Raw genomic sequence first — 13,239 nt, forward strand, 5'->3', positions numbered from 1 at the left:
ACAAGGCAGAGAAAATCCCTGACCCCGCCGGGAATCGAACCCGGGAACCCGGGCGTGGGAAGCGAGAACGCTACCGCACGACCACGAGATGCGGGCCCCCCATCTTATCCCAGTGGTAATGGCACAAGTATGCGATCTTAGTGTAATTTACCGATGTAGGCTCTTACTGTAGAAACATTCCTCTCTTTATTTACCAATTCCGTGTAATCAGACCTGTTAGTGACATCATTATTTTTAAGTCACTAATAATGCACGGATAGTTTCCTTACAGTGAAACGTAGACCTGGTGCGTAGCAAGAGTAGATTTGTTGTTAGATAACGCACTGCAAAAATTGTATAACATGAGATCTTGGTGGTTACTGTTTATCATTTAAAATTCTCATGTGTGTTTGTAATACTGAGATGGAATTGAAAAAACAATAACGAATTTCCCCAAAACTGTAAGCAACAATCGAAAGAGTGGAGTTATGGTATGTTATGTTATGTTAACCGGGGACCTAGAAACGACAGAGAGGCTCCGTCCCCGCCGCAGCCGCAGTGGTCCGCAACCCCACGACGACTACCGCAGTCCACTTCCAGACGAGTGTAACTCCTATGTTTGCGTGGTAGAGTAATGGTGGTGTACGCGTACATGGAGAACTTGTTTGCGCAGCAATCGCCGACATAGTGTAGCTGAGGCGGAATAAGGGGAACCAACACACATTCGCCGAGGCAGATGGAAAACCGCCTAAAAACCATCCACAGACTGGCTGGCTCACCGGACCTCGACACAAATCCGCTGGGCTGATTCGTGCCGGGGACCGGCGCTCCTTCCCTCCCGGAAAGCGGTGCGTTAGACCGCACGTCCAACCGGGCGGGCAAGAGTGGAGTACTAGCAGATAATATATAGAAGGAACGTATTTGTTGTTAAATAATGTATTCCAGAAATTGTTTAATGTGGAATATGAGTGTCCTTTGGAAGTTGCGTTTTCTTGAAAATTGGCAGAAAATCGGCAGAATTGTAACAAACAGCCCTAGAACTGTAAACAGCCCCATATTAAGGGCTTATTTCAATAGTGGTACAAGTCCATTTTTGTTCATATTGAGATACAGAGTCGTAAAGTTAAATGAGCGCTGAAAAATCTGCCGTTGAGATACCAGAAATATTCAAGCATATGGCTTCTTGCTAGAGATGAAGCTTTCTTTCTGTTTGTTTGGCTCATTAATTTCAGAAGCTTTATAGACAGAAAAGTGGAGGTAATGGACTTGTACCACTATTGAAATAAGCCTTTCATATGTAGATGTGCTTGCAGAAAATACTATTGGGCATGGAACTCTGCTAGAAATTGAGAAAAAACGAAGTTGTGAATATCACCTGAATTTGTTGCTACTGTTGTTTGACCGAGGAACAGAGCAGCAATGCTAAGTTGTGTCTCATGATGCTGGGTACCAGAAGAGAGGTGGTGATGGGCAGGGTGGTGGTGCGGGATTAATAGGAATGCACTAACTGAATGAGGGAAGGAAAACAGACATTTTTGGAGCATAAATTATGGTCAATAAAGTAAAACGTAACTGGTGTCATAAATTATGGTAATTAACATTAGGCTAAAGCAGAGCACAGGTGCACTAATCAGTGCCCATCTTGGATCATAAATTGTGGTGATTAAAATTATGGCTATTGGCCATTAATTAGATGTTAAATAAACACAACTAAGACCACAAGTGAGTGGTTTGTTTACATAATGATACTAGAGTAAGTGCCAGTTTGTTTGCATAAGGAGAACAGTAGACCCTTTGGCTCATAACAGCCAGCATCTACACCACGTAGTCTAAGTGAGGAATAAAACATTTCATTCAAATAAGATGGGCGCAGCTGATCCACGATGCCTTTTAACCGATATCTGAGTGCTTTGGACTAAAGGCTTAGGAAACAACTGAAGTTGTTCTCCAGTCGTGCAACAATGCAACGACAATGTTGAGAAATTTTTTTCATTATCCTTAACTTTTACGCACTAAAGGATTGTCATGTCCCCGCTCTCTGTCTCACTCTGTTTGATGAAGTTTGTAGGTATCCTGCGCATCGTACAAGCTGCCACGCAGTTTATCAGTAGCACTAGCAGTAGGTTGCTGTCAAGAGGCTGCCTTACCTGCTCCATGATGTCGTGGGCTCCCGAGCAGTACAGGAAGATCTGGATGCCCACCATAGGCAGGGCAGCCCAGCACTTGAGGACGGCTCCCACGTCAGTGCTCTGCAAACACAGCAACACGACAGGTGTGTCGCATTTTCTGTTTTCATATATTGGTCAAATCTTTGAGCGGAACAAAAACAAGACTCCGTAGAAATTACACAACGGACTTTTGTACCAAATTTCATAGTCAGACGATGAGGGAGGTGGACAAACGGGGTATCCAATTGACCAGCGGGAGGTCTAGTTTTTCAGAGAAAGATTTATTTGCTTGAAAGTAATCAGAGTAATTAATGAAAAGTTAGTGATCTGAGGGGAAATTGAAATACTTCACGGACAGCTGCTGCTGAAGTATCAAAAAATAACAAATATCAGTATAAATTGGAACTTTTCTGATTTCTCTTGATCTATATACTCTTAATAATGATCGAATACCGATCGATATGTAAATACGTCGTAATTCATGCTTTCTGAACAGAACTTAAAAATAAAAATAATTGATATAAAGAAATGGTGGAGGGCTTTATGAAGTGATTTGTCTAAAAGTAAGAAACATAATAGATTAGAGAATCATCCATCAGACATGCCTTTGAATGCTGGTCGAAATCATTTAAAAATGTGGTCGAGGATATTTGTCTGGCGGCATTTCACTCACTGATCTTCTTACGTGACTAACGTATGAGCATCTCGGCTGCTGTACACGATTTCGATCATAATTCAAAGACTCGTTAACATTACTCTATGTTGTTGTTGTTGCGGTCTTCAGTCCAGAGACTGGTTTGATGCAGCTCTCCATGCTACTCTATCCTGTGCAAGCTTCTTCATCTCTCGGTACCTACTGCAACCTACATTCTTCTGAATCTGTTTAGTGTATTCATCTCTTGGTCTCCCTCTACGATTTTTACCCTCCACGCTGCCCTCCAATGCTAAACAGGTGACTCCTTGATGCCTCAGAACATGCCCTACCAACCGATCCCTTCTTCTAGTCAAGTTGTACCACAAATTTCTCTTCTCTCCAATTCTATTGAATACCTCCTCATTAGTTATGTGATCTACCCATCTAATCTTCAGCATTCTTCTGTAGCACCACATTTCGAAAGCTTCTATTCTCTTCTTGTCTAAACTGTCCACGTTTCACTTCCATACATGGCTACACTCCAAACAAATACATTTAGAAATGACTTCCTGACACTTACATCTATACTCGATGTTAACAAATTTCTCTTCTTCAGAAACACTTTCCTTGCCATTGCCAGTCTACATTTTATATCCCCTCTACTTCGACCATCGTCAGTTATTTTGCTCCCCAAATAGCAAAACTCCTTTACTACTTTAAGTGTCTCATTTCCTAATCTAATTTCCACAGCATCACCCGATTTAATTCGACTACATTCCATTATCCTCGTTTTGCTTTTGTCGATGTTCACCTTATATCCTTCTTTCAAGACACTATACTCGATGTTAACAAATTTCTCTTCTTCAGAAACACTTTCCTTGCCATTGCCAGTCTACATTTTATATCCCCTCTACTTCGACCATTGTCAGTTATTTTGCTCCCCAAATAGCAAAACTCCTTTACTACTTTAAGTGTCTCATTTCCTAATCTAATTTCCACAGCATCACCCGATTTAATTCGACTACATTCCATTATCCTCGTTTTGCTTTTGTCGATGTTCACCTTATATCCTCCTTTCAAGACACTGTCCATTCCGTTGAGCTGTTCTTCCAGGTCCTTTGCTGTCTCTGACAGAATTGCAATGTCATCGGCGAACCTCAAAGTTTTTATTTCTTCTCCATGGATTTTAATTCCTACTCCGAATTTTTCTTTTGTTTCCTTCACTGCTTGCTCAATATACAGATTGAATAACATTGGGGATAGGCTACGACCCTGCCTCACTCCCTTCCCAACCACTGCTTCCCTTTCATGTCCCTCTAGCCTTATAACTGCCATCTGGTTTCTGTGCAGGCTGTAAATAGCCTTTCGCTCCCTGTATTTTACCCCTGCCACCTTCAGATTTTGAAAGAGAGTATTCCAGTCAACATTGTCAAAAGCTTTCTCTAAGTCTACGAAGGCTAGAAACGTAGGTTTGCCTTTCCTTAATCTATTTTCTAACATAAGTCGTAGGGTCAGTATTGCCTCACGTGTTTCAACATTTCTACGGAGTCCAAACTGATCTTCCCCGAGGTCGGCTTCTACCAGTTTTTACATTCGTCTGTAAAGAATTCGTTTAGTATTTTGCAGCCGTGGCTTATTTAACTGATACTTCGGTAATTTTCACATTTGTCAACACCTGTTTTTTTGGGATTGGAATTATTATATTGTTCTTGAAGTCTGAGGGTATTTCGCCTGTCTCATACATCTTGCTCACTAGATGGTGGAGTTTTGTTAGTCCTGGCTCTCCCAAGGCTGTCAGTAGTTCTAATGGAATGTTGTCTATTCCCGGGGTCTTGTTTCAACTTAGGTCTTTCAGTGCTCTGTCAAACTCTTCACGCAGTATCATATCTCCTATTTCGTCTTCATCTACATCCTCTGCCATTTCTATAATATTGTGCTCAAGAACAACGCCCTTGTATAGATCCTCTATATACTCCTTCCACCTTTCTGCTTTCCCTTCTTTGCTTAGAACTGGGTTTCCATCTGAGCTCTTGATATTCATGCAACTGGTTCTCTTTTCTCCAAATGTCTCTGATTTTCCTGTAGGCAATATCTATCTTCCCCTAATGATATGCGCTTCTACATCCTTACATTTGTCCTCTAGCCATCCCTGCTTAGCCATTTTGCACTTCCTGTCGATCTCATTTTTGAGACGTTTGTATTCCTTGTTGCCTGCTTCATTTACTGCATTTTTATATTTTCTCCTTTCATCAATTAAATTCAATATCTCTTCTGTTACTCAAGGATTTCTACTAGCCCTCGTCTTTTTACCTACTTGTTCCTCTGCTACCTTCACTATTTCATCTCTCAAAGCTACCCATTCTTCTTCTACTGTATTTCTTTCCCTCATTCTTGTCAATCGTTCCCTAATTTTCACCCTGAAGCTGTCTACAACCTCTGGTTCTTTCATTTTATCCAGGTCCCATCTCCTCAAATTCCCACCTTTTTGCAGTTTCTTCAGTTTTAATCTACAGTTCATAACCAATAGATTGTGGTCAGAGTCTACATCTGCCCCTGGAAATGTCTTATAATTAAAAACCTGGTTCCCGAATCTCTGTCTTACCATTATATAATCTATCTGAGACCTTCCAGTATCTGCAGGCTTCTTCCATGTATACAACCCTCTTTTATGATTCTTGAACCAAGTGTCAGCTATGACTAAGTTATACTCTGTGCAAAATTCTACCAGGCGGCTTATTCTTTCATTCCTGACTCCCATTCCATATTCACCTACTATGTTTCCTTCTCTTCCTTTTCGTACTACCGAGGTTCAGTCACCCAAGACTATTAAATTTTCGTCTCCTTTCAATATCTGAATAATTTCTTTTATCTCCTCATACATTTCATCAATCTCTTCTTCATCTGCGGAGCTAGTTGGCATATAAACTACTACTACTGAGGTAGGCGTGGGCTTTGTATCTATCTTGGCTACAATAAGACGTTCTCTATGCTGTTAGTAATAGCTTACCCCCGCTCCTATTTTTTTATTCGTTATTAAACCTACTCCCGGATTATCCCATTTCCATTTTGTATTAGAAACCTGTATTCACTTGATCAGAAGTCTTGTTCCTCCTGCCACTGAACTTCACTAATTCCCACTATATCTAACTTTAACCTGTCCATTTCCCTTTTCAAATTTTCTAACCTACCTGCCCGATTCAGGGATCTGACATTGCACGCCCCGATCCGTAGAAACCCAGTTTTGTTTCTCCTGATAACGACGTCCTCCTGAGTAGTCCCCGGCCGGAGATCCGAATGCGGGATTATTTTACCTCCGGAATATTTTACCCAATTGGACGCCATCATCATTTAACCATACAGTAAAGCTGCATGTCCTCGGGAAAAATTACGGCTGTAGTTTTCCCTTGCTTTCAGCCGTTCGCAATACCAGCACAGAAAGGCCGTTTTGGTTAATATTGCGAGGCCATATCAGTCAATTAACTATGTTGGTGTAATTTTCAGATAAAAAACCTCACTTTTTTGTCCTGTGTATAAATCACCACCATGGATACATGCTAATGATGGGGTCGTACAGACTTACTGTTTTTGCTGCCAGTTTTATGGCGTACTAGCGGCTTTTGTCTGTAAATCACTATCTGCGTTCTTTTCATATAATAGAATATGTATCGTTAAATAACATTTTGCTTACTGTCTAATCAATTCTTCTTAATTATGTATTAATTCTGATTTGGGCTCCATATACATTTTTTAAATTTCTCGCTTTCCCTACAGCAGTCATCCTAATATTTGTTTCACTATTCTTGCTTCTTTGTTGTTTCCAGAATGAGATTTTCACTCTGCAGCGGAGTGTGCGCTGATATGAAACTTCCTGGCAGATTAAAACTGCGTGCCCGACCGAGACTCGAACTCGGGATCTTTGCCTTTCGCGGGCAAGTGCTCTATCGACTGAGCTACCGAAGCACGACTCACGCCCGGTACTCACAGCTGTACTCCTGCCAGTACCTCGTCTCCTACCTTCCAAACTTTACAGAAGCTCTCCTGCGAACCTTGCAGAACTAGCACTCCTGAAAGAAAGGATATTGCGGAGACATGGCTTAGGCAAAAGGCAAAGGTCCCGAGTTCGAGTCTCGGTCCGGCACACAGTGTTAATCTGCCAGGAAGTTTCATATCAGCGCACACTCCGCTGCAGAGTGAAAAATCTCAGTCTGGAAGCATCCCCCAGGCTGTGGCTAAGCCATGTCTCCGCAATATCCTTTCTTGCAGGAGTGCTACTTCGGGAAGGTTCGCAGGAGATCTTCGGTGAAATTTGGAAAGTAGGAGACGAGGTACTGGCGGAAGTAAAGCTGTGAGCACGGGGCGTGAGTCGTGCTTGGGTAGCTCAATTGGTAGAGCACTTGCCCGCGGAAGTCAAAGGTCCCGAGTTCGAATGTCGGTCCGGCACACAGTTTTAATCTTCCAGGAAGTTTCTTTGTTGAGTGTTAGTTATTAAATTGTGTTATTCACATATTTTAAGTACTACTATTTACACTATTTCGAGTCGCAAAATCTCTATTTCATAATTATGTCCGTATTTCTCTGCTTCCTAAGTATGGTTAACCCATATCTTCCTCTCTTGTAAATAAACTGCGAGTCAAAGAGGCCTACTTCCTTCTTTCTCCCGATGTCCTGTAAATTTGATTTTTGGATGCGTATCATTCACTGTTTTTACCAATTCCCCATATAATTTCAACCCTTTACGGAACTTTTTCTCGCTGATCCGCCGCTCCACACATACAAAATAACGAAACGAAAAAAGTTTATGACTTACTACATTTTCGCTGTTCGTGGGGTGAAACGGCAGCATCAGGCATGACTGTTTAATTTATTGCATCTTTACTACTAACTCTATCCGCAACACAGTTTGCAAACAGTATCCATTTGTACCGCTGAATGTACCTGCAAATTTGTCATTGCACGACGTATAGTTCAGGAGATATGACGTGACAGACATCCTCAAACGGAAAGGTATTTACCCAAACTATACTCATCCGGTGTTTGATATTGAGCTCACTTTGTTGCTGCAAACTGACTTTAATTAGAATTTTGCGTCTTCAGCTTTAATGCTTTTAAGCGTTTAACGCCAAATATTTAACATTTTACATCATTTGTTAAGTACTGAGACGTTTACAGCTGTTGTTATACAAGAGAGTTCTGTTCTTTAAGGAATCGATGGTTTGAGCATTACTGCTAATAATATAACATCAATAACGTGCCATCTGTTAATACGAAGTAATGAGTGTTGTCGGTGACGATGGGCTGATCATATCATGAATTTCTTGTTCACGGTCGGGGTACTTGTTCTGGTCGATGGTAATACGAAAACGGGTATTTATGTAATATTTATTAGACAACTGCATGCTTCAAGCACATGGAAACAGTTTACAATCTGACTTTTCTTGTATCAGCATCATAATGATCTTTCCAACAAAGAGTGGACCATTGCATCATTCTTCAACAAAGATGGACTGGCTAGCTCGAAGTCTGACCCGAAGTCACAGAATATGTTAGGGAAGAAATGTCTGCATTCCAGATTAAACTATTATCGTACTGTACCGAAGACACCAAAAGGCAGTGGAATGTGGCATTCTGGCGCAGCACAGTTAATCAGGCGACTTTGAAACTAAGTCTGTCCGTGAGGCTATTGTATTTGTGATTCTTTCTGCATCTTTTGAGACAAATCTCAGCGAACTGAGAACAGGGCATAGCGACTGTCGCCTAGGAATCAGCATTCTCCTGATAAGCAAGGCAAACAATCTAAATACCCCGGTCGGAACTGGAGGATTATAACTGGATGGTGTTTCACGTACGACCTAACTTTTGTTGCGAGAGAACCATATGACGCTTCGTCCCATCTCTCGGAAAAATTAGGCTGGTGGCGTTTCGGTATTATGGAAGGAAACAGATCCTGGTCACAATACGTCAGAAGTCTGTAGAAACCCCTTCCAAAGATTAAATATTATAACAACAGGAAAAGAATCTCGAACACACGATTAGTTATGATCACACCGGACAAAAAAATAGGCTCATTGGTTGATTTTTCCGTCGGTTCTTGGTAGAATATTTTGTACATTATAAATAAAAACACACACAACACTAGCGTAATATTCTACAATATTTATTATTTATTTCACAAACTGGTTTTCGCCCTTTACTCCATCGTAGACATCAGTGGTCATACCTTCAAGGTGTATACGAAACCTACCACCACGATATTGTAGTACCTGACGATTCTCAGCGCCCAGTGACTCATAAAATGCTGCCTTTCGTTCGTCGCCTAATGTCCAGCCAATTGAGTGAGGACAACTTCAAAACTGAATTAACAAATAGCATCAAATAACTGGCACTCTCCTACCTTGGTGGACTTCATAATGCACAAAAAAGTAGAAACAACAAGTATACTCTCTTCTTTATCCTATTCTGCACCCACCACCTCGAGAGCGCAATAAATGGTGCACAATTCCATGTTTAAGAAAAGTTTCACTGAATGTAGCCGGAAACCTTAAATTCAGGAGCTCTAAAACCTCATTTTATGTGCGCAACATTGTTGGACACTTCTTGCCCTATAGTAAAGACAAGACTTCAGCTATTGAAAACAGATGAATACACAAAACACTTGCAATAGTGGCAAATTATATACAGGCCAGTTTCCATGGGCAACATACACCCGCTTGAAGAAACACCATAGAAGTTAGAAAAGAGGGTCTACTTTTGCAGAGCACCTGATTGAAAAAAGGCCTAGTTACAAGGAGCTACATGAAGTATTACATCACATACATAAAAGAAGGAAGAAGAACTACCTTGAAGCAATGGAAATTAATAAACGTAACTCCGTTTGTCCAAGCTTAGTATTGAATGACCAGACACAGTTACTCGTCACTTTTACGTCTGAAGATTTCTTTGTGTTGAGAATGAAATTCTGTGTTCTATTTGCAAGAAACTCTCCAGTCGAGTCAAAGAGCTGCTCTGATATTCCGCACACTCGTATTTTGCTCATTAGGCGTTTATTATTCACAATCACGTGCCTCATTTTTTCTTTTATTTCAGTTCCTAAACTTCCTGTAGTCCAGTTTAAAAAAATTTACTTTCTATAATCACAGCGGCTTGACCTTGTATGTTCATATGTCCGAAGGAATGTTGCATCGAACTTTTACCAACACAGGCAATGCAATATCGTAATATCGTACCCTGTCTGGCACGATGGTCTGACTTCGGCGACGGACAGACTACGCAAGTTTCTTCGGGTATACCACATCCACCTGAAACCATTTATTGATGATTAGATTTCATCTCCATCTACACCGATAATCCGCAAGCCCGTAACAGTGTATGGCGGAGGGTCCGTTGATCTGCTGTCGTCGACTTCTCTAACTTAAGATATTGATGTTGTTATCCAGTATATACGCCCGACTTTACGTTATATCTACATATCAGATGGAGCAGCCAGAAACATCTTCACTGTAACGGCGACTAAATTTCGGGTTTCCATAATAATAATTAATGTTGGCTTTTTGCACTGTCGACCACCCTTCATTTGTTGCTGCGTTACCGAAGACAAGATACTTAACAACGTCTTTGGATGTTAGTTATTATTTCAACTTCCTATTTCCGCACTGTTCCTGATTTTGTATTATTTCTGTCCGATTGGAAATGAAATGTTAAGTAGCTTTTAAGTAAAATTTTACGCTTTGGAATATATCATCATCGGAGCATTCTTCATCCAGAGATACAGCTTGCAGCTTGCCTGTGAATATCATTGACCAATTCACAGGCTACTGTGGAAATCCCTTTAGTTTTCTTATTAACAACAGTTAATAATAATTAAGCGACCATGAATGATTGCGTTTTGTATATAGGGAATAGGAGGGTTGATCCTACAATTACTCTTAGCAGTTAAAATGTCCGTGATTTTTACGGTTCGTCACTCAAAGATGTTATAGTAAGGATTATCGTCCCTTACTATTACTTCGATACAGTCACTCAAACTTCGTACGCTTTTACTTTCACAAAGCTAAGTGTCCAATTACGTTCTTATATTCAATTTAAAGTCCCTTCGTATAGTCCACAGACCCTGTTATCTGTTATTCGGCATGTAATAGAGTTTAATACTGAGCGCTACTTTCTCTCGCGCACACGGCAATGCCAGCTATATCGCACGCCGCAGCTGCGTAGACTTATTCAGAGCGCAGAAAACAAGAGAACTAAGAATACCCGCGCATGGTTTATAGTGTAGAATTTATAAACAAAAGTAGCCGCGTTAAACCCTCTTTGATTTCCCTGAAGCGCTACCTTGCTGCGGGTGTTATTCTGATGAGATTATATATCGATAATTTTAATTAAAACTTATTCAGTGCTATTAATTATATCCGATCACCTCTCCCCTATACGAGAATAAGCCTGATAATATTATTCTCAGTTAAAAGAGCAGTTATACACTGTCACTCCCCTCCCCCATCCTTCATTGTTCCAGTTGTAAACGGTCTGTGGGATGAACGATTGCTGGTAAGCTTTCGTGTGTGCCCGAATGTCTTCAAATTTAATTTCATGGTCTTTTCCCGAGGGAAGCAATATACTGGCCGATTCTTCTAGGAACGTACGCTCTCAGAACTTTAACAGTAAATTACAGCATGATACAGAACGCCTGTCTTGCAGCATTTGCCGTCGGAGTTGGTTGAGTGTCTTCCTGACGCTTTCGCATTTGCTAAATGAACCTGTAGTGAAACGTGCAGCCCTTCTTTGGATCTTCGCTAATTACTCAATAAATCCCATCTTGTACAGATCCCCGACTGAAGAGCAATATTCAAACATTGGTCGAATGAGGGTTTCGTAAGCTACCTCCTTTGTGGAGGGCTACACTTTCTTAGGATTTTCCAGTGGCTCTCAGTCTGGCATTTGTCTTGCTTACAATTAGGTTTATGTGTTCGTTCCACTTTAAATCACTCCGTGCGCATACTCTTCGATATTATGTGGATGTGACTACTTCCAGTGATTGTTCTGCAATAGTGTAATCATACAATAATGGATCTCTCTGTCTTTTTATGCACTATACGTTATATTTCTATATGGTATATGTTGCGTATCAACTGTCAGTAGCTGCACCAAGCATCGATACTCTACAGCTCTTTTTGTACAGTAGAATTTTGATGAGGACTGGGTCCACAGTCTTCGTGAAATTTTTGAATGAAGTCATTCCGCTTTAGGCTGTTAAAATATTATTCACTGTGATTGCAGTTTCAACACATTGCCATTTCCAAGGATTCTGGAACCAATCAGTTACCAAATAAAATATACGAATCACAAAACTGACAAACGTCGATAAATACAAATTTCAAAACTACTTACACGGGATGTTGTATCGCACTTAATAACATAAAGCTGTGACATGCTGGAATATAGTTCTCAGCAGTATAAAAGCAAATTAATGAGGTAGTGTGGATGTATCCGCTGTTCCATACATCATGCGTGCACACGTTAGAAAGCTGGCGAAATAACAGCGGATATGATACAACGATGCAAACATGCAAAGAGCAGAGTCCAAAGATAGTAATATTTAGAATAGATATCATGTAGTTTGTAAAGTGTGTGCTACGGTGGTCCGTCTACCACGCCTGCTACATGAGATTTTGATTTAAGTGTTTATCTTATCTGGCGTCATTTTACCAGCTTTCTAACGTGTGCTCGCGCGGTGTATGGAACGGCGAATAAATTCATAGCGCCACATGCATTTGCTTTTACCCTGCTGGGGACTGTATTCCAGCATGTCACGGCTTTATGTTACTGACAATGAGTGGGTTACAACATCCCACTCACGCAGCTTTGAAATTTTCATTTTTCAACATATGTCAATTTTGTAAGTACGCATATTTTATTTGGTGACTGATTACTTTCAGAATGCTTGAAAATGATCATATGCTGAAACTGCAATTGCAATAAATGATATTTTAACGGCCTAAAGCAAATTTGATGAAAGCTACTAATAATTTGGCTTTACCGTAAAGGTCGGTCACGAGACCAGTGATAACCAAAAGCGTTGTACACTTAGAAACGCTTCCAAAACGAACCAAAGAGCCTTCTTTATAAAAACGTCGTCAAGGTTCTAAGCTCTCTGAGATAGTTGGTAAATCTGCTGACGTTTTTCAAACGAAATCTGCGTTCCGTGAAAAATAATCGAAATGGATAGCAAATTTTATTAACACTAATACTAACAAGATAAAAGCGTCACGACAGACTATTTTTGGAATTGCATAGTAACGGAAACCTCTCAGCCTCACCTCAGGATTCATTAAAAAGTAAACAAGCTACAGTGGTACACCCATATTTCTAAAAAGTCAAGTGTAATGGTACGCCCAAATTTCTAAAAATGTCAAGTAATAAGCAGTAACAAAAAATATGGGAACCCTTGATTGAAGGGGTCAGTCGGGG

General features: G+C 40.6%; 1 protein-coding gene across 1 annotated transcript in view; it reads right to left on the reverse strand.

Moving 5' to 3' along the window:
* Positions 1–207: 207 nt before the first annotated feature.
* LOC124796124 (odorant receptor Or1-like) overlaps positions 208–13,239 on the reverse strand; it is a 54,903-nt gene continuing 41,871 nt past the window's right edge. Inside the window, exons 4-5 of the mRNA XM_047260214.1 lie at positions 2,127–2,228; positions 208–213 (exon numbers count right to left, since the gene is read on the reverse strand). Of these exons, the coding sequence (XP_047116170.1) occupies positions 208–213; positions 2,127–2,228 (108 nt within the window). The remainder of the gene's footprint in view (positions 214–2,126; positions 2,229–13,239) is intronic.

Source organism: Schistocerca piceifrons, chromosome 4 (genome assembly GCF_021461385.2).
Source record: "Schistocerca piceifrons isolate TAMUIC-IGC-003096 chromosome 4, iqSchPice1.1, whole genome shotgun sequence".
Classification (NCBI taxonomy): Eukaryota; Metazoa; Arthropoda; class Insecta; order Orthoptera; family Acrididae; genus Schistocerca; species Schistocerca piceifrons.